This window comes from Garra rufa, chromosome 16 (assembly GCF_049309525.1).
Source record: "Garra rufa chromosome 16, GarRuf1.0, whole genome shotgun sequence".
NCBI classification, from domain to species: Eukaryota; Metazoa; Chordata; class Actinopteri; order Cypriniformes; family Cyprinidae; genus Garra; species Garra rufa.
In genome coordinates this window covers 7,079,346-7,102,344 of record NC_133376.1, presented here as the reverse complement: position 1 = coordinate 7,102,344, position 22,999 = coordinate 7,079,346, and the positions used below count along the sequence as shown (strand labels likewise).

General features: G+C 35.2%; 3 protein-coding genes across 3 annotated transcripts; 2 read left to right on the top strand and 1 right to left on the bottom strand.

Annotated features, from left to right (window-relative positions):
- Positions 1–2,861: 2,861 nt before the first annotated feature.
- On the top strand, positions 2,862–5,317 carry LOC141287901 (uncharacterized). Its single transcript, XM_073819994.1, has 7 exons — positions 2,862–2,983; positions 3,066–3,149; positions 3,227–3,283; positions 3,370–3,450; positions 3,649–3,747; positions 3,844–4,110; positions 5,146–5,317. The coding sequence occupies exons 1-7, from the start codon at positions 2,885–2,887 to the stop codon at positions 5,170–5,172; spliced, it is 714 nt and encodes a 237-aa protein (XP_073676095.1). The 5' UTR covers positions 2,862–2,884; the 3' UTR covers positions 5,173–5,317.
- Positions 5,318–14,248: 8,931 nt separating this feature from the next.
- Positions 14,249–17,125, bottom strand: LOC141288686 (uncharacterized). The gene is made up of 5 exons (XM_073820852.1): positions 16,991–17,125; positions 16,555–16,719; positions 16,299–16,398; positions 14,910–15,040; positions 14,249–14,801 (listed from the first exon to the last, which is right to left on the bottom strand). Exons 1-5 carry the CDS (start codon positions 17,042–17,044, stop codon positions 14,508–14,510), a joined length of 744 nt encoding a protein of 247 aa, XP_073676953.1. The 5' UTR covers positions 17,045–17,125; the 3' UTR covers positions 14,249–14,507.
- A 1,856-nt stretch (positions 17,126–18,981) lies between these two features.
- On the top strand, positions 18,982–22,209 carry smim19 (small integral membrane protein 19). The gene is made up of 3 exons (XM_073821084.1): positions 18,982–19,222; positions 19,406–19,530; positions 21,520–22,209. Exons 1-3 carry the CDS (start codon positions 19,092–19,094, stop codon positions 21,576–21,578), a joined length of 315 nt encoding a protein of 104 aa, XP_073677185.1. The 5' UTR covers positions 18,982–19,091; the 3' UTR covers positions 21,579–22,209.
- The last annotated feature ends 790 nt before the right edge of the window (positions 22,210–22,999 follow it).

Below are 22,999 nucleotides of genomic sequence, written 5' to 3'. Positions count from 1 at the left end.
AGATGTTTGTACACAGCAGATGCTTTCCTGGGGGCCATTTCAATTAAGGGGTTCAACCATCTCTGAGTTTAAACTTGAACTGGTAGCTGAGTTACCCTGAAATGGGGTAACTCTGAGTTTTTGGTTTCTGTACAGCTGAACTTTGAGTAGGCTGCCACATTATCCACTTTGAGTAGGTTGACTCTGAGTTTAGCACGTTGTAGCGATAATGTACATTTAATTTAGCTCAAAGGGAATTGAATATGATTCAATAGGGAATTTGAACAGTCGCTGTTTTACGGCTGTTCAGAGTCTCACGATTCATGGAACCAGCCGTGTAACATGACTCTGCAATGGATATTACTATCCAGAATATAGTGAAAACACTATGTGTTAGCACAGTAGCAAAAATCGACAGTTTAAGGCATTAACTTGTAAGCACGAAACACAAGATACTTATCTTTTCTAATAAAAATATGATTTTATTGGATAAACCTAACACATACAAACTAATCTAACATAAACACACGCATTCACACAGGTTGCAGAAAGAGAAAGTGAGGAAAGAATGAGTTTAAAGGGATGAAGTCTCAAGTTTATAGCAATATGTGTAATTGCTTAGACCTGAACAACCATCAATCACTTAATTAACCCTCGTATTGAGTCTCTCAAAGAGGTTATTAAACTTTATATCAAATGCACCAGTTCAGCTAGAATCTGGAGGTTGTACTTGCGTTGCTTTTGTGTTAAGGGAATTCCTTTCATCGCGTCGTTCCAGAAAGGGGTTTCCCGAGGTTGCTGATTGGTTGGTGGTCGGTCGATGTGATGTCTTCTTGGGCGACAGAAGTGTAACGATCTCCTCATGTTTCCTTTAGAGGAGCAGCTGGCGTGGAGGCCAGGGAGCGTTCATCATAGAACGCTAACAGCGTCGAAACGCGGCGGCACGAAGAAGCGCTGGGAGTGAGAGAGTAAGGGTAAAAGAGAGTGATTTGGTGGTGTCCTGAGTATTTAAAGTCAGCTTTTGGACACATCCCAAATGGTGTCTTGACCAATTAGAACATTGTCCTAAGTCGGGGTACTGCTGGTTTCTCCTCCCAAACCATAAATCACAATGTTATCTGATCAGTCCCGTGGTCCCAATTTCCCCGCTCTTTGCAGAGATAAATTTGGACATGATTTCTATAACAAGACTAGAATACATTTTACAAAGAATTGAATTACAGAAACATTTCGAGAATGCAATTTCGAGCTCAGGCATACCAAACACCAATATAAACCATTAAGCTATTCAATAATTATTAAAAAGGACATACACAATAAGTGATTAAAACATAATAGGCAAATGTATGGGTTACAAAGTGGATAGGAAGTTGTCTAGAAATGATGAGTTGCTTATAAGTTCTTTTAGCATAATTTTAGGTGCTTATACATCAATAGGCAGTTTTCTGGGCCGTATTGGGAATGTGAGGGTCTGTTCTCTAAGCCGGAAGGTCGAAAGGTTAGGGAAGGAATCTCAGGCTCTGTCCTGAGTGGGGGAGCGTAAAAACCAAAATCTCGAATGATTGTCCTCACGTGATGTTCATGATGTGCATCTCTTTAATCTTGGTTACTTGCCCCAAATTTGACAATCTCCTTCCTTGGGATGTCAACAAGTGTCCTTTTGTGTTAATGCTGCAAGTTCCTAGTTGGTTAGGTTTGCTTCAAGCTGGCTGGCGCCAGGGTGTCAAATGACAAATTTTACGACAGGAGTCTTGTCATGCTGGGTCTCTTGTGGAATTTGGGTCTGTAGAAGCGTTTCAAAACTTCTAATTCAATCGCCTGAATTGTCTGATTCGCACTGAGATCCTACAACGTGAACCACAACTATGAAAAGACATGATCAATGGAGCTCTGAAATAATGAGTCAACATGGCAACAACTCCAGCCAAAAAGACATCCGCATACTTTGAGTTAATGCTTAACTTTTAATCTTAATCACTGTTATAATATCAAAGGAAAAACCTGCAGAACGGTAGGTTATTGACTTAATATTAATTTCCATGGTATCCCACAGGCAAAAGAAAAAAAAAAGAAAAGAAAAAAAAAATATTCTGCTGTAAAGTTGGGCATTTTAACATGGGAGTCTATGGGATTGACTCCCTTTTGGAGCCAGTCTCTAACAGCCAGTGAATGTATTGCAGTTCAAGCCACTTTCGTATTGGTTTCAATAGAGAGAGCGGGAGGTTACCACTTGGTTAAAACCAATAAGTCCTAATGGAATATGGAATAATGGAATGAATTTTTTTTTTTTTATGGCTTTAATGGTAAAAAGTTGATGGTTTGTAATGGTATTTGTAAACCATTAGAATATCTATTGTTTTTTTAGCAGGTCTGTCCTTGCCCCTTGGTTTAACTATGGACACATTTGGCACATTTTCGAATATGAAACAAATATAAATCTGAGTTCATAATAATCAACCTCTGGTTTGGACATTGAGTGTCCGAAACTGAAGAAACACCCAGTTATGTTTAACTCAACGTAATCAACTCTTTGTTTAGTGAACTGTTATATAAAAGCAGTTATCACATATTAAGTTAACAGCAATCATGCTATTCAGTACATGTCAGCACATCTGTGACATCACAGCCATGCTGATATTCAGACCAGCATTCTTTGGTCATGTGACACTGAGTGAGAGCACAAACTGTGACTGTGTTTGACAGGATAATGTGGCAGCCCTCAGCATTCTTCAACTCCATAGTAACTCTTTTCGTTATTGTTAAGCCACTCTTCAGGTAAATCTAGATTCCCAAGTTTGAGAATGAAAGAGTGATCAGTGCCACGCAGTTTATTGACATTCATTAAGCTTTGGCTGACAAGCAAGAGAAGACGTGCAAAGACAAGATACGCTCTTTATTTTCAAAGATGCCGAAACCCGCTGATGTGATGTTAACCATGCCAGTATACCAGCAACAGCGGCATAAAGTCTCCAGGTTCCTGAAAACCAAGCCGCTCGCTTTGGGGGTAAGAACACATTGTTCCACATCAATAGAAGTATTCAGTTTGTGTGAATGAACAGGCACTACATCTTGTTTTTGTATTGCAGATTTTGGAAATATTGCTAGCCTTATTGGGTCTCTGTTTGACAATCTGGAATGTTCGTTTTTTCCTTCTCTGGTCACCAATCAGTGTAAGTCGATCATTTAAATGTTAGTACAACATTATACAGTAAACACATACTTAATCTGTTACATTTATGTTCTATAGTTCATTTTAACTGGAGTTACAACTGTCTTGGCAGCAAGCACATATAAACCATGTCTGGTTAGAGTCATTTTTTTTTTAATCGTAATTTAGCATATTTTGGAATTGTATGGGTTTGATTCTAAACCAGATCTTCTGTACTACAGGTCAAATCCTCACAAATGCTTGGCTATTTAAATGCAGCAGCAGCTGCGCTGTCTCTCCATTTTCACTTTTATTACACTTGGGTGAGTGGTTACTTTAAAACCCACACAAATGTACAAAATGCATATGTCTAGATTAAAGTGATTTATGTTGTACATTGTTTATATTGTGATGTGAACAGTCTACAACAGCCCATCCTCTATAATGTTTGTTTAGGTTTGACAACCGGTTTTAGGTTCATATTTGAGTTCATAATCACTATGTGTCTATTATTTATTTAGGGCGTCACCTGCTTTCTTCTAATGTCCTGTGATATTCTCATCCTCATCTTCTCTGTTACTATTGCTTTAACCTCCTGCTACTGTTGCTGCAGACCAAAGGTAAACCTCATCAGGAGTTTAAAACATTCTCATCTTGAAAAAAAATAATAATAATCTGATAGATGTGTAACAAATGTCATGTTGGTTCTCTCTCAGACAAGACGTGTCGAGATCAGTTATATGAATGGAGATTTGCCTGTCAACCATATTGTGCTAATGGGACAGCCGGACTCCTCTGCGGTGGTACAGTCCGTTAGTTCAGTCATGTACGTGTTGCCAGCGGCACATGGCTCAGTCCCACCTGTGCCTCTGCCAAATTACAGTCCAGTACCAAATGTACCTCCACCAGCCTATGATCAGGTCTCATATGCACCTCCGTCAAACTACGGTCCAGTCCCAAGTGAACCTCCACCAGCATATGAGGTAATCGGGAGCATTTTTAAGTAACTAGGATATTTATTATAATTTATAATAGTACATGCACACTCTACACTTAATCTTCACCTTTATATGTGACCCTGAACCACACATTTTTTTGAAACTGAGATTTATATATTATCTGAAACTGACTTAATATGCTTTCCATTGATGTATAGTTTTAGCCTGGAAAAAATCCAGACCCTAATCTATTAAGATTAAGGGTCTGGCATCGAGCAATGAAAAGGGCCTAATTCGAGGGGCGGCACCAAGCATGCATTTGAAACTCTCACGGCACGCAATTGGATAACGCCACGACCAATCACTAAGTTTTCACGAAGCCCCATACCCTTAGCTACCAGTGGAGCTAACTGATAGATTAAACTCTTGCCGTATCCAGTCGGTAAAACAGCAAAAACGTCCTTCTTGCAAAGGAACGATTCGAGCGCGGTTTTCTGTTCCTCTTTTATATGAAAAACCAAGTCTAACTCGTTCATTTTAGCGGCCAAAGCCATTTCAAAAACTGGTGTTCATCTGTAGCCGTCTTACAATCTTACAATCTTACATCAGATACACCGATTTGATTGGTTCCCAGAACTGCTTACGTAATGTAGTAACGTGCATCATTGCTCGATGCCAGAGTGCCTTGCAGAGACAATTCAAATTGAGCTCTCGCGAGACCTCTGGATTTCCAGGGTAGTATAGTTTGTTAGGACAGGGCAATATTTGGTCGAGATACCACTATTTGAAAACCTGGAATCTGAAGGTGCAAAAATATTGACACAATTGCCTTTAAAGTTGTCCAAATGAAGTTCTTAGCAATGCATATTACTAAAATGTTTAAGTTTAGTAAGAAATTTACAAAATATCCTAATGGAACATGATCTTACTTAACGTCCTAATGATTTTTGGCATAAAAGAAAAATCGAAAATTTTGTTGCTACAAAAATACCCATGCGACTTATGACTGGCTTTGTGGTCCAGGGTCACATAACCAAGAGATGTTTCACAGCTCTGATACAGTGTGTTCTGTCATTACAGTATGAAGACTTACAGACTGGAAGATAAGCCAGATCACAGACACAAACATGAATATTTTATATTTACAGTTTACGGTATTGGATTATGGCAAATGGGGAAAACCATATAAATCTGTAAATAATGTATAAATAATTCTATCACAATAGTGCAAATAAATTATTTTTTAAAAACATCTGTGAATGCATGTTGTAAAGGAATTTTTTCACATAAAAATTTTGATAAAACTAGTTATAAAATCATGCAAAATGCTGTTACTGTTTAAAGACTACGTTTATTGGCATTTTCACCTTCATTATGATAGGGTAGGTGCAAATTGACAGGAAGTGTAATGGGAGTGAGAGAAGGGGATGTGATTGGGAAAGGTAAGGAGACGGGACTCGAACTTGGGACATCGGTTGCACAGATAGGGTATAAGTGTCCTAACGGGTCATGACATTACTTTTGTATTACTTTAATATGCTCCTTGAGGTTTACTTATAATAATGCTAAGTACTTTGAAGGCTTCTCAGTAATCAGCTACTGTTATGATTGGTGAGTGTCATTGCATTGTAAATAGTATCAACACCCTCACTTTTGCATGTGAGTGTTTTGACAACATGAAAAAAAAACATTCATTTCCAGATTATGAAATAATTTATTTACCGTTTGTGATGCAGCTGCAGTCAGATCTACAGTAGCACCGCTGCTTCTTTCAATGAATGTTTCTTTGTAAACTCTCCATGACACTGTGCCTCTTTTACAAAACAACATGCTCCGATCAATCCTCATACATGACCCGGGATGCCTTTAAAGATAAACTATCCACTTGTTCCTTACGCTGGGATCCTTCTGATACAGTTGAAGCCAAAAGTTTACATACACCTTGCAGAATCTGCAAAATGTTCATTTTTTTAATTTGAAGATGGTAAATTTAACTTGTTTTATCTTCTGGGAAACATGTAAGTATCTTCTGTACCCTCAAAAGGGCAGTACTAAAAAAAAAAAAAAAAAAAAAAAAAGAATTTTATATATATATATATATATATATATATGTATGTGTGACCCTGGACCACAAAACCAGTTATAAGAGAATTTTATATATATATATATATATATATATATATATATATATATATGTGTGTGTGACCCTGGACCACAAAACCAGTTATAAGGTAAAATTTTACAAAACTGAGATGTATAAATCATATGACAAAATAAGCTTTCTATTGATGTATGGTTTGTTAGGATAGGGCAATATTTGGCCGAGATACATCAATTTGAAAATCTGGAATCTGAGGGTGCAAAAAAATCAAAATACTGAGAAAATCACCTTTAAAGTTGTCCAAATTGAGCTCTTAACAATGCATATTAACATGATCTTTACTTAATTTTCTAATGATTTTTGGCATAAAAGAAAAATCAATGATTTTGACCCATACCATGTATTTTTGGCTATTGCTACAAATATACCCCAGCGACTTAAGACTGGTTTTGTGGTCCAGGGTCACATATACACACACATATATATATATACACACACACACACACACACACACACACACACACACACACACACACACACACACACACACAGTCGTGGCCAAAAGTTTTGAGAATGACACAAATATTAGTTTTCACAAAGTTGGCTGCTAAACTGCTTTTAGATCTTTTTTTCTGTTTATGTGACGTACTGAAATATAATTGCAAGCACTTCATGCGTTTCAAAGGCTTTTATCGACAATTACATGACATTTATGCAAAGAGTCAGTATTTGCAGTGTTGGCCCTTCTTTTCAGGACCTCTGCAATTCGACTGGGCATGCTCTCAATCAACTTCTGGGCCAAATCCTGACTGATAGCAACCCATTCTTTCATAATCACTTCTTGGAGTTTGTCAGAATTAGTGGGTTTTTGTTTGTCCACCCGCCTCTTGAGGATTGACCACAAGTTCTCAATGTGATTAAGATCTGGGGAGTTTCCAGGCCATGGACCCAAAATTTCAACGTTTTGGTCCCTGAGCCACTTAGTTATCACTTTTGCCTTATGGCACGGTGCTCCATCGTGCTGGAAAATGCATTGTTCTTCACCAAACTGTTGTTGGATTGTTGGAAGAAGTTGCTGTTGGAGGGTGTTTTGGTACCATTCTTTATTCATGGCTGTGTTTTTGGGCAAAATTGTGAGTGAGCCCACTCTCTTGGATGAGAAGCAACCCCACACATGAATGGTGTCAGGATGCTTTACTGTTGGCATGACACAGGACTGATGGCAGCGCTCACCTTTTCTTCTCCGGACAAGCCTTTTTCTAGATGCCCCAAACAATCGGAACGAGGCTTCATCTGAGAATATGACTTTGCCCCAGTCCTCAGCAGTCCATTCGCCATACTTTTTGCAGAAGATCAATCTGTCCCTGATGTTTTTTTTTTTGGAGAGAAGTGGTTTCTTTGCTGCCCTTCTTGACACCAGGCCATCTTCCAAAAGTCTTGGTCTCACTGTGTGTTCAGATGCGCTCACACCTGCCTGCTGCCATTCCTGAGCAAGCTCTGCACTGGTGGCACTCCGATCCCGCAGCTGAATCCTCTTTAGGAGACGATCCTGGCGCTTGCTGGACTTTCTTGGATGCCCTGAAGCCTTCTTAACAAGAATTGAACCTCTTTCCTTGAAGTTCTTGATGATCCTATAAATTGTTGATTTAGGTGCAATCTTAGTAGCCACAATATCTTTGCCTGTGAAGCCATTTTTTATGGAACGCAATGATGGCTGCACGGGTTTCTTTGCAGGTCACCATGGTTAACAATGGAAGAACAATGATTTCAAGCATCACCCTCCTTTTAACATGTCAAGTCTGCCATTCTAACCCAATCAGCCTGACATAATGATCTCCAGCCTTGTGCTCGTCAACATTCTCACCTGAGTTAACAAGACGATTACTGAAATGATCTCAGCAGGTCCTTTAATGACAGCAATGAAATGCAGTGGAACATTTTTTTCGGGATTAAGTTAATTTTCATGGTAAAGAATTTTCATGGTAAATCACTCTTCATAATATTCTGGAGTATATGCAAATTGCTATTATAAAAACTTAAGCAGCAACTTTTCCAATTTCCAATATTTATGTAATTCTCAAAACTTTTGGCCACGACTGTATATATATATATATATATATATATATATATATATATATATATATATATATGTGTGTGTGTGTGTGTGTGTGTGTGTGTGTGTGTGTGTGTGTGTGTGACCCTGGACCACAAAACCAGTCTTAAGTCGCTGGGGTATATTTGTAGCAATAGCCAAAAATACATTGTATGGGTCAAAATTATTGATTTTTCTTTTATGCCAAAAATCATTAAGTAAAGATCATGTTCCATAAAGAATTTTGGAAAATTCTGACTATAAATATATCAAAATGTAATTTTTGATTAGTAATATGCATTGTTAATAACTTAATTTGGGGAACTTTAAAGGTGATTTTCTCAGTATTTAGATTTTTTTGCACCCTCAGATTCCAGATTTTCAAATAGATGTATCTCAGCCAAATATTGTCCTATCCTAACAAACCATACATCAATAGAAAGCTTATTTACTGTATACATCTCAGTTTTGAAAAATATAACCTTATGACTGGTTTTGTGGTCCAGGGTCACATATATGATATTTAGGCAAAATAATAAATAACTGACACATCTTCATTGTGTTCAAAAAGTTCTCACCCCCAGCTCTTAATATATGTTTTTTTTCTTTTGATGCATCAGTGATTGTTTGAACCTTCTGGAGTCCCTCAGTTGTCTTCAGTGTAAAAAGATGGATCTCAAAATCATAGTCATTGTTGGAAAGGGTTCAAATACACAAAAAATGCTGAAAAACCACAGAATTTCTGGGACCTAAAGGGTTTTTCAGAAGAACAGCAGGCAGTTTAACCGTCCAGGACAAACAAGAGACTCATGAACAACAGGAAAATAAACAGCTGTGGATCATTCAAGTAACAACACAGTGTTAAGAACCAAGTGTTTGTAAACTTTTGAACACTACAGTTTTCTCCTGTGGACTGTGTGTAAATATCATTTATGTGAAATATCTTATTTAGGTCAGTACTAAATTAGAAATAACATGCATTTTGTATGATCCCTCTTATTTTGGTCAAATAATTAACATTTTGCAGATTCTGCAAGGTGTCTGTAAACTCTTGACTTGAACTGTTTGTACAAAGAAACAAACTAGCAGTTTAAACCAAACACGTTAAAGCTAAAGTTTATTCACCCCATCTGTATAATGTATTCAGTGCCTATGCTCAGAAGATGACTCTTCGTTTATGGCTTGCTCTGGAGGCGGTGTTTATGCAAATGTTTGTTGCCTGGGTGACATCACCTTGCACCTCAGATCCAAACAAGTTGTTTAGGAGCTTTAAGCTATGGAACTTGCAGGATGTCTTAATGGTACAAAAAACTCTTGTATGCCAAAAGATCAATGCAAATTTGATTTCTCATGTTATGACACCTTTACACCATGACTCCTTTGACTTTTTGTTATGATTGCCCCCGTGAGACTTATAACTCTAAACTGAGCCTCAAACAAGAACAACTACAAGGGAGTCTTCTATGTCATTCCTGATGAACTGTAAGCCATGGGCGTGTGAGTTCCTCATGGTTTAGGCTGGATTCGACTATCCTTACCCTACCCTGAATAATCACCAGGTTAAAGGTGTAAAGATAAAAGGACACACCAAGTATCATTATGTGAATATTAACAATGTAAAATGTAATTACTTTTTTTCCCCAAGTCAACAAACCCAGTACACATCATGGAAATTTCACTTGACAGATTCGGCCCAGTATTTACAAACTGTCATTTAAATTCCTATCAAACAGTGTGCACTTTCAAAGACTAGACTAATGTTTATGTTTGTATCACTCAAACAAATTGTTTGCACAATCAAATTAGAAATTGATTATTTATTAACCTCTAAAATGATCATCTTTAAAGAACAGAGTAACAGGTTTTACATTTTATATTCAAGATGGGCTTTGTCCTGTCCTGCCACATACAAAAGTGGCTTGTTTAAAAATATTTCAGAAGACCTTGTTGGCAGAAAAGTGCATATCCATATTCAGTAACAGGGGGTAACTAGGAAAGTAACACATTACCTTTTAATTTACAAGAACATATCTTTCTTTAAATAAGAACCTTTAGTTAATTTGTTTTCCCATTTATTGACTGACGGCTCTCCTGTCCCTGTGTTTAGAGAAATCGGAAGTGCTGAAGCGAACCTGCAATAATTAAATATGTTAAATAACACACTGTTTAACAAGTTTCATGAAGTTTTGAGTTTTTGTTTAGGATTTATAGGGGTTTGTGTATAATTGGCCACATCCCTTTAAAAATTACCCTGTTGTGGCTTACTAAAGTATAAAGTTCAATCTTGAGAATTGTACTGGAGTGGTTTTGTTGAGACTAAATGAGTTTGCAGAAATAACCTTTTTAAATGATCTTGAATATTTAATGAACAATTTGATTGACAGCAGTGGTCCTAGAGGCAAAGTTGTTCAGAATGAGGAGATCTGTGAGTTTGTGTGAATACTGTATAAAAAACATCTGCAAGTTGAGGTCATTTACCATTGACATATTGAGTTGTTGAAGCCTTTTAACTGTTATACCGCCACCTATGTTCAGATCTACATGAAACTTTGCATGCTTGTTAATAATCACCTGATTATTAGGGGCCAAGCACCTAGTAATAGGCACCTATTGTATCTGTTCTGTTTCCTATTATTATTATTCTTCCGCTGCAAGTCTATGGCAGCCCATAGAACCGCTTGCGGGAAAGTTGTATAATTTGGCACATTAATAGAGGACAGTCTCAAGTTTAACCATAGCAAGTTTGGAGTCTCTAACTCAAACTCTCTAGCGCCACCACTTGTCCAAACTTTCACTTTCTTTTTGCTAATAACTTTTGAACTGTAAGCCACAAAATCAAAATTCCAATTTTCTCTGAATCCTTGGGTCATGCCGAGTCGAATGAACACCAAATTTCAAAAATCGTTTTTATTTAGTTAAAATTTAGTTTTTTTTTCTATAATTAATTGTTTGTAAAACATACTTTTTCAAACTCGTCCTAGACGGTTTGTCAGATTTTCACCAAAATTGGCTCAGAACATCTTCAGACCATGCTGGCAAAAAGTTATGGAATTCAAGTTGATTGAACAAACCGTTTTCGAATAACGAGCTAATTAATTCTACGAAAAGCGCACAAAATTGGATGTGAGGCCATATCTCCTCAACGGTTTGTCCTATTGAGACCAAACTTGGTGTGTGTTGTAACAAGCATGACCTGAGGCTACCTGCAGTGTTTCATCACAGTGCCACCTAGTGGTCAGGAGATATGAAAAATGGCTATTTTTGCTTATAACTTCTCAGTGGTTTGACCAAAAATCTCAAAACTCGTTCCGTTAGATTCGGAGGAGCATGCCGAGTTGAACCAAATCCAATTTTCCCATGTCAGCTATTTTGGGTGTCGGCCATTTTGAATTTAGCTTTAAAATGCTGTATCTTGAGAACAGATTAGCGTATCGTTTCGACAATAATTACAAAAATGTTCGGCACCATGCCCTGAATGTACATACAAAATTTGGGGCCAGCGCCACCTTGTGGTCAAAAGTTATAACGAAATTTACCAATTATGCCAAAATTGGCCTAACTTCCTGTTCGCCATTTTGATTAATTTAGAAAACCTACTTTTTCGAACTCCTCCTAGACCGTTAGTCAGATTTTCACCAAATTTGACTCGGATCATCTTCAGACCATGCTGACAAAAAGTTATGGATTTCGTGTCGATATTCAAAACCGTTTTCATTTAACGCATCAACAAATTTGCTGGAAAGATGCCAAAGCGCATCGGAAGCTGTATCTCTGCAAAGCTTTGAGATATTTGCACCAAATTTGGTATGAGGCATTACCACCTCACACTGGTTACACCACATCAATTTGGTAGCAGCGCCACCTATTGGTCAAGAGTAATGAAGCATTCATTAACCATTAGTTTTAAAATGATCAAAAATGCTAATAACTGTAGATAGCATTAGCCTATTGTAATGAAACTGGTCTCAAAATATTCCTTGGGTCATGCCGACAACATAGAAACCAATTATGCCACAGTTGGCCAAACTTCCTGTCCGCCATTTTGATTTATGTTGAAAACCTACTTTTTCGATCAAACTAGTCCTAGACCGTTGGTCCCATTGTCACCAAAATCGAGTCAGATTATCTTCAGACTGTGCTGACAAAAAGTAATGGATTTCATGTTGATAGATGAAACCGTTTTCGTACATGGTCTCTATAAATTTTAGGCTTGATGTGAAAATGATTCTGAGGCTTTATCTTTGGAAAACTTTGACATAATGACACCAAACTTTGTGTGTACCTTTGTCACTTCACACTTAACTCACCACATCGATTTGATAACAGCGCCACCTGTTGGTCAAACGTAATAAGCATTAAATCATATCAGTAGGCGTTCTACATATTTTTTCTGTAGTTTTGACTATAGTGATCTTAAAATGGCTTCCTTTTACTTATTGTTGCAGTTGGTTTGCTGTTCCTGCCATCCTTAGCTCTTCATTTTGCCCTTTGAATGCTTGGCCCCGTAATTGCTGCTTGCAGCTATATTTATCACCTAGTTTTGTGAAGTTTTGAGTTTTCAATTAGGATTTATAGGCTTTTGAAAATAATTGTCCCTTTTTTTCTAAATGACCCTGTTATAGCTAACCAAAGTGTAAAGTTAAACACTTTTTTGATAATTATTGATCTAAAGAGTCCAGAGAATTGCACTGCAGTGTTATTATTTTTTTTATTGAAAAACTTAGCAATGGTTGACAGCAATGGTTCTTGAGGCAAAGTTGCTCGGAATGAGGAGATTATACGTTACTTATAAAAAGTAACGCAATTAGTAAACAATATTGCAATGCATTACTTTTAAAAGTAACTTTCCCCAAAACTGTCCACATTAACACTTTTATCTCAGTTCTGAAGCAGAGGAAGATGGGTTTAAATAGACAAAATGCTTCTCAAAAAGTTTGTTGGCCTGATCAGCAGCTTTTATTCAGCTAAGCACAGCTTAAACACAGCTAATAAAATCAGTTCAAAAAATGTTCACATAACTTATTATAAATTAATGATTATCTGATTGTATAGGAGAGTAACTCAAAAATTGTATTTAAACTTTGCGTTCACAACCAGTGTTTTTTTTTTTATCATCACTAAGATACTATTATAGTTTTTAGCTTTAGTTAAGTTTAAGCTTTTGTCACTTTTAATAGTTTCCTCTTTTTAAATATTCCTTTTAAAGCACAATAAATAGGACACCAAAAATAAGTTGGCAACTAGCTGAAATAAAATAAGGTTTATATACACTGCCACTCAAAAGTTTGGGATCAGTAAGATTTTTAATGCTTGTTAAAAGAGACTTTTCTGCTCATCAAGGCTGCGTTTATTTGATTAAAAATAAAGAAAAAAATGAAATATTAATGCAATTTAAAATAGTGGTTTTCTATTTTAATATACTTTAAAAAATAATTTATTCCTGTAAAGCAAAGCTGAATTTTCAGTGTCACATGATCCTTCAGAAAAAAACAATACTTTTATTCAGCAAGGATGTTAAATTGATAAATAGTGATAGTAAAGACTTATATTCTTAGAAAAGATTTCTATTTTGAATAAATGCTGTTCTTTTGAACTTTTTATTCATCAAAGAATCCTGAAAAAAGTATTACAGATTCCAAAGAAATATTAAGCAGCACAACCGTTTCCAACAAGTAACAAATCAGTATATTAGAATGATTTCTGAAGGATCATGTGTGTAGTAGCTGATGAAAATTCAGCTTTGCAACTAAATATAAATTATAAAATATAAATTCTATTTTAAAGGATATCAAAACAAAACTATTTTTAATTGCAACAATTTCATATTATTACTTCTTTCTGCATACTTGATCAAATAAATGGAACTTTGATGAGGATAAGATACTTTAAAAAAAAAAAAAAAACATTATGTGTATGTCTATATATATGTATATAAATAGTTTTAGTTTTAGATAATGGATTTGTGGAGAATGGATTTGTGCAACTGGGTATTCAGATCCTCTCTCTGCTTTTAATAAATTACCAAAAACTAACAAATTTAAGTAAATGAAAAGGCCACAAGGAGGAATTTCTCAACAGTGTAACAAATGAAGCTTAAAAGCTAAAATGTGCAAACATTAGTGAAAAGGTTTGAAAAAGAACTTATGGTGATATTTTGTCAAACAGCATTCGTTTTTTTAAACAATCAGCTTAATGATTATTTGACAGTTATTAACAAAATATAACTTTAACTCAAAGTCTGATATGAATCTATTCGTCCTTGACCTGCCCATCAGCAGCTTTTGCTTTGTCTCTCGGCACTCTCCCCATGTTATAAAACTCTGCGTTAGGTCTCATGTCAGTCAGGTGGGCCATGCGGTTGGAAAGGGCAAAGAAGGCAGCAATGGCAGCAATGTCCCAAATATCCTCCCGGTCAAAACCATGAGCCTCCAGAGTGCTGAAATGTTCTTCAGTTACTGTTTCACTCTTGCAGACGGTCAGGGCAAAGTCCAGCATGGCTTTCTCACGAGCACTCAGCTCTGCAACCTTGTAATTAACTGCAACCTGTGCCACAAAACAGTACCAGTAAAATAAATTAGAGAAGCCTACTCATTTTATTTATAGTATTCTTGCAAAATTGAGACTGAACAGTTTTTGTAAATTATTAGGTACCTGATCAGCTAGCATGGGTTTTTTGGAATAGATGCGGTGCAATGCACTGTGAGATACCACGCAATACAAACAGTGATTGTGAGCGCTGGTTGCAACAACGATCAATTCCCGATCTGCTTTTGACAGACCACCTGTTACAAAAGTACAGTAAATAAAATTTCAGCGCTACGCACTTGAACCCCTAATAATTTATATGTGTGAAATAAAGTGTAGACTGTAGTTTCCCTAACCAGTCACAATGTCTTACAACAAGTATACTTTTTTCATTTTTAATCATCCTTCAAAAGCCCATTTTACAGTGCCTTGCAAAAGTATTCATACCCCTTCATTTTTTTTCACCTTTTGTTTTGTTGCAGCATTATGTTAAACTGCTTTTAAATTAGTTTTTCCCCACATCAGTTTAGACTCCATACACCATAATAATGACAAAGCAAAAACCAGATTTGCTAATTTTACAAATTTATTAAAAATAAAACACTGAACTAAGTACATTGCATAAGTATTCATACCCTTAACTCAGTACATAGTTGAAGCACCTTTACAGCCTCAAGTCTTTTTGGGTATGATGTGACAAGCTTTGCACATCTGCATTTGGCAATTATCTGCCATTCTTCGCCTCACCTTTTCACCTCTCAAGCTCTGTCAGCTTGGATGGGGGCTGGCAGACATTTTCTAGAGTCCTAGTTGTTCCAATCGCCTTCCATTATGGATAATTGCCTTAACGCAAGTCTGTCACTGAGCTCCACAGGCAGTTATCTTGACCTCAGAACTGATTTGCATTTTCAGCTGTTAGACCTTTCTGAGAGGTGTGTGCCTTTCTAAATCATACTCATTCAAATGAATTTGCCACAGTTTAACTCCACTCGAAGTGTAGTAACATCTAGAAGTCCCAGAAAAGAGTATGAATACTTATGCAACGGGATCTTTTCAGTTTTTTATTTCTAATAAATTTGCAAAGTTGTTACAAACCTATTTTGTGCTTTGTCATTATGGTGTATGAGATATAAATTGATGTGGGGAAAAAAGTAATTTAAAGCAGTTTAACATAATGCTGCAACAAAACGTGAAAAAAAAATGAAGGGGTATGAATACTTTTGCAAGTCACTGTAATAGTCTCTTTTTTAGTTATAAAAACACAAATATTGAATGTGGTTTCCAATTATATTTATAAAACGACTACCAAAATATTTCTTGAAATTGTTTTAGATGGATGGACTACAGGATATGACAGGTTTCCAGAAATATTTCCCTAAATCTAATCCTAATTACCCAAGTAAAAATCGGATCCATATCTTGCTTCAGTTGAAAACAAATTAAAAACTGCTGTATAGATGCGGATTAATTAAATAAAGCTACTAGCGACCATAAAGCATGAATAAAAGGCCATACCACTTTCCTTGTTCATCAGGGCATTGTAATACGAGAAGAAAGCCCGAAATTCAGCAGGACGATGGGAGAGAGCCTTGAAGACATTGGGCAAAAACCCTCCCTGTAGATGAACATGCACATCTTCTGTTAGTAGTGAACAATTTTAGTCATGTTTTCTGTTCAATGTAAGAAAGAAAGCCATATATGTGGTGAGTAAATAAAGACAGACTTTTAATGTATGTTGGATAAACAGTTTAATGTGAATGTGATGCCAAACCTTCTGCTCAACCTCCTCCATCAGCTCCACAATATCAAACGGCAGGTTCTTCTTCTTCGGCACTGGATATCGGCTGATGGGCTCTGAACTGTTGCTGCTGCTACTGTGCCTTGTGTGAGTAGTTGCTGTTTTCAGACCAGCTCTGCTTGCTGGGGAAAGTGAGTACTGCAAAGGACAGGGCATGTTTAATATTTTTTTTACATGCACTGTATGCTTTCATACTAATAAACAACTTGAAGTCATTAACCAAGTTCAATAATTCATAGTCATTAATGTATTTATGATTACAAATGATCAAAACAATTTGATGATTTGAAGCATTTATAGAAATAAATACAAGTGCACCTATTCTTGCATGACATTGGAATTGCTGCCGCTTTAAAGCAATATATGAATACGTCACAGTTCAGATTGCTGCCTAATTTTAAAACCTTACCAATAGTCCAATATTTGAGCGGTGAACAATCTTCAAAACGCCTCGTAACGACATTGTTCAACTTTATCGCGTAATGTCGCTGTATTCCGTGTGTTTATTTTGGAGGCGAACAGAGCGCAGCTGCGCAGTGGCTCTTTCAGAATCATATGCTCTACAGTGCAGCCAATCAGCGACTCGTATTCTGACACGCCTCATAAACATTCGACCAATGAAACCTTCCTACGGAGTTACATTTTACTTCCTATTTACAGTGCTGGAGGAAATGAAGCAAAACATAATAAGAGTAATCAGGGATGCTCAGTGTTAAAGTAAAAGTGTGTTTATGCGTGCAAAAAAGCGAAAGAAATAAAGAAGAAAAAACAACACACACACACACACACACACACACACACACACATATATATATATATATATATATATATGTATATATATATATATATATATATATATATATACTCCTTTTTAAAATATAAAATAGCAAAAAAACCATAAAAATAAATTTTATGAAATATTACATTACAATATTTTTTTGCTCTTTCAAAAACAAATATACAAAGATACTTAACATCAAACTGAACACACAAAAAGTAGGGGATACATAACAAGTAGGCTACACATCATGGAGGGTAAAACTTAAATTTTGCAAATATAATTTTTCTTATTATTATAGACTTGTATACATTTCTTTATTCTAGTAATTGAAATCAATGAGTTATAAAAATATATTAAAATTTAAAAGAGGGAGTAATAGACATTATTTTGTGTTTATGAAAACTTCACATGAAAACTGCATGAAACTTTACAAGAAGAATGCACATATTTAAAGTGTTAACAACTACCTCTGATCCAGTATTGCAATTACAAAAAAAGGATCATAGATTCGTCTATTTTAATTATTTTATAAAACATATCAAAAACCAACATAGATACGTTACATTACAATATTGTATTGTGAATTAAAAAAAAACATAATAATAAATCGAGTTAAATATTACATTACATTACAATATTGTATTGTGAAATATAAATTTGGAATGTTAAATTAATAACATTAAGATAATTAATTAAGATAAATTAAGAAAATATTAATTAAGTCTTGAAATAAATTAATATTTGATCATAATACATAAATTATAATAATTTATATTAAGAAATTGTAATACATACAAACACACATATAAACATTATTATAATAAATTAATATATATAAGCGTTATATAGGATGCTGGAGAATTCAGTTGCTTAATTGCTAAAGCCGATCACGAAAATAATATCCTAATAAATAAGTAAATAAATAAATTTATCATAAATTATATATCTATCTATATCTATATCTACCTATCTATCTATCTATCTATCTATCTATCTATCTATCTATCTATCTATCTATCTATCTATCTATCTATCTATCTATCTATCTATCTATCTATCGCCTTTTATCACTAGCGATAATATTTTAATATTATTTAATATTCGCCTTTTATATTATAGCTATATATTCCTTACGCAATCTGCAAAATGTTAATTATTCCATCTTTTCACACTGAGGGACTCATATGCAACTATTACAGAAGGCTCAAACGCTCATTGATGCTCCAGAAGGAAACACGATGCATTTTAAATTTGAACATTAGGGTAAATTTAACTTATCTGGTCTTCTGGGAAACATGTAAGTGTCTTCTGTAGCTTCTGAAGGGCACTACTACAAAAAAAAAAAAAAAAAAAAGAAAAAGAAAGAAAAATCTACATTCTGTTCAAAAGTTTACACCCCTGGCTTTTGATGCATGTGTTTTTTTTCTGGAGCATCAGTGAGTGTTTGAACCTTCTGTAATAGTTGCATTTGAGTACCTCAGTGTGAAAAGATATATATAATAACTAAAATAATATCCTAATAATATTGCCAGTGATAAAAAGGCGTGTTTCTTAAACGTTTGCACACAGGGACCTTTATTATGAAATGCTCTACGTCTTCATGCGCGCTCATCCGGAACTGGATGTATATTTTGTTGGAGTCGCTGGTTTCTGATAAAGTCGTATCCATTTGATATCAGGGTTTCTTCGGTATATTTTCGCGTTTTAATAAACGTATAGTAATCTGATCATGGGTGGGTATGGGGTGATGGCAGATGATGAATCTCTGGATTATTCAGTCCATGAAGCCTGGAATGAGGCCACTAATGTTTACCTGCTGGTTATTTTGGTCAGTTTCGCCCTGCTTATATACGCCAGAAAGTAAGCGTCCATTTCTTCTCCTTATTTATTTATCACACATTCACAAGTAAAACTATTCAAACACGATCACAATAACATGTATAAGCTATTGGTGACTGTAGACTGCAGTTTGTGTTGCACTAAACGTCTATGGTTGTAAACTTCCTGTAATGGCAGCCATACATATGTTTTGTTTTTATTCAGAAACAAGAGGAAGATTATGCGTATATTTACGCTGCCACCAACAGTGGACAGCTCATCAGAACCTAACTTCTACGACAGTCTGCAGAAAGTCCGTCTGAGACAACAACTGGAAATGTATTCACTCGGTGGGTTGAGCTCATTTTGTGTTTATATATAAAAAAATATATATTCTTGTTCTTTCGAAAATCTGCCCTATAGTTAAAAACACCAAATATACTTTTGAAGTCAGAGGTTTACATACACCTTTCAGAATCTGCAATATGTTTCTTATTTTACCACATTAAGAGGGATCATACCAAAGTGCATGTTTTATTTAGTACTGACCTGAGTAAGATTATATCACATAAAAGACCTTTACATAGAGTCCACAAGAGAAAATAATAGTTGAATGTATAAAAATGACCCTGTTCAAAAGTTTACATACACTTGAGTCTTTATACTGTGTTGTTACCTGAACTGTTTTTTAGTTTAGTGATAGTTCATGAGTCACAGTTCTTCTTGCTGTTCTTCAAAAAAATCCTTCAGGTCCCTCAAACCGATTTTTTTTTTTTTTTTTTTTTTTTTATAAATAGCATTTGAATCCTTTCCAACACTGTCTGTATAATTTTGAGATCCATCTTTTCACACTGAAGACAACCGAGGGACTCTAGTTATGCAACTATAACAAATGGCTCAAATCTGATGCATTAAGAGCTGGGTGTGAAAACTTCTTGAATTTGAAGGTCAGGGTAAATTGAACTTATTTTGTCTTTTGGTAAACATGTAAGTATCTCCTGTAGCTTTTCAAGGGCAGTACTAAATTTAAAAAAATGTTATTTAGGCAAAATAAGAAAAATGTCCATTCTGTTCAAAAGTTTTCACCCCTGGCTTTGATGGACCATGTTTTGTTTTTGTTTTCTGAAGCATCAGTGAGTGTTTGAACCTTCTGTAATAGTTGCATATGAGTCCCTCAGTTGTCCTCAGTGTAAAAAAAAATATCTCAAAATCACACAGTCATTGTTGGAAAGGATTCAAAGACACAAAAATGCTGGAAAACCAAAGAATTTGTGGAATCTGAAGGATTTTTCTGAAGAACAGCAGGCAGTTTAACTGTTCAGGACAAACAAGGGACTCATGAACAACTATCACTAAACAAAACAAACAAACAATAAAAAACAGCTGTGGATCATTCAGGTAACAACACTGTATTATAAATCAAGTGTATGTAAACTTTTGAATTGGGTCATTTTTATAAATTAAACAATTATTTCTCTTGTGGACTGCATGCAAACAAATTTAATGTGAAATATCTTACTCAGGTCAGTACTAAATAAAAAATAACATGCATTTTGTATGATCCCTCTTATTTTGGTAAAATAATTAACATTTAACACTCCAACTGTAAAATAGGTACTTAACCAAACTCCTTGCCTTCTAGAGGTTTGGCAATATATATATATATTTTTGGGAATAAATAACATTTCTTTAATGTTTTTGAAATAAGTCTTAATACTCACAAAGTGCATTTATTCGATCAGAAATTCAGAAACCAAAAAAATGTGAAATATTATTACTATTTAAAATAACTTTAAAAAAATCTAAACCAAATTTTCTTTTAACATTGATTCCTGAATTTGTTCCATCATTACTACAGTATTCAGTCTGTCATTCTGATATGCTATTTGGCTCTGCAAGAAACATTTCTTACTATTATCAATGTTGAAAACTTTGTTGTGCTGCTCAATATTTTTGTGGAAACTGATACAATAAAAAAAGTACAGTAAAAAAGGAATAAAGAAACAAATTAATAATAAAGTGGCAGTAAAAGCATTTATAAAATTTAGATTATAAAAATATATAATATAATATAAAAAAAAAAAAAAAAAAATATATATATATATATATATATATATATATAGCTTTATTAGCATATTAAAATGATTTAAATGAAGTAATGCTGAAAATTCCGTTTTGCATCGGGAATAATTTACATTTTAAAATATATTAAAACAGAAAATGTTTTTGTATGCAACTTTGGTGAGCCTTAAGAGACTGTCAGCATCCCTCTAAAATCTTAAAGAGAATACCATGGTAGTGTAATCTTTTCAAAATCCTTATTTTGTGTTCTTTTCCAGCTCGTAAATATGATCAGCAGCAGTCGCAGTCAGATAGTGTGCAGCTGTCAATGGAGTGATCTGACCAGAGGAGGCGCTCTTCACCCACTAATGCTGCACATGCGAATAAAAGCGCAACAGGCCAAATCTGGTTTGAGCTCGCAGAGACTTAAGATACAGAAAAGTGGATTGCTAAGGAAGAAATATAATGGAGGGGAAAAACTGTTGAATGTTTTCTTTGATTTGTATTTTATTTGAAGAGCCTTTTTTTTATTCTCATCCTTCTTACCTCTCAAACATGAAGAAGAAGGTAATTTAAAAACTCGTGATATGATTTTCCCAAGGAAGGGCATCAGTGGACTATGAAACAGGCTGCCCTCTGGTGTTAGAAGTGAATTGGATAATATCTTAATATTTCATGTTTGACAAACACAGTACTTGTGCAAATCATCTGTTTTATGGTTGATCACAGTTTGGAATTTGCATCCAAACATTTTACCTCAACTCAAAAACATTGTTACAAAATGCAATTAAGGCTTTTCAAAGTAAAGATGTTGGAATTACTGTACGCTGATTGTGTTGTGCTTGCTAGGTACTTTTTCCCAATGTCTTTATTGCCCTCTAGTGCTAGATTACATGCATGTCAGTTGTTTTAGGCTGAACTGCAGGCTGTAAAATATGAAACTGATTGAAATAAAGATATTAAACATATTACTGAGGCTTATTTTTGAAAGTGACTGCATTCAATACCTGGCAAGACAAGCATGACTATTACTACCCTGGTGAAAAAAACAGCTAAAACCAGCCTAGGCTGGTTGGCCGGTTTTAGCTGGTCAGCAGACTGGTTTTAGAGGGGTTTTGGCTACTTTCCCAGGCTGGTCTTAGCTGTTCAGGCTGGGAGACCAGCTAAAACCAGCTACTTTCAGCTTAAACCAGCTACCACCAGCCAACCAGCCTAGTCTGGTTTTAGCTGTTTTATTCACCAGGGTATTTCTCAGGTTTTGGGTTTGTGAATGTCTAATGTCAAGTGTTTATTAAATCCATCATTTGTGCTCAGAAACATAAATGATACATATTTGTGGCTTTGTGCAAAAATATGTACTATTTTATGCGCACTGACTGCATATGGATCTTCGCTGTGTTCAAATTTAATACTTACCTGCTATAAGTATATCCATCACAAACTGGTAGTTAGAAAGTGCTCCCTGTCATATTTCTAATAGCCGTCGATTACAAATAATTATAGTTGAAGTCAAAAAAAGTTTACATACACCGTGCACTGGAAAGTGTTAGTTATTTTAGCAAAGTAAGAGGGATTATACAAAATGCATGTTATATTTTATTTAGTACTGATCTGAATAAGATATTTCACATATCCACAAGATAAAATAATAGTTGAATTTATAAAAGTGACCCTGTTCAAAAGTTTACAAACACTTGATTCTTAATACTGTGTTAACTGAATGATCCACAGCTGTTTTTTATTTAGTGATAGTTGTTC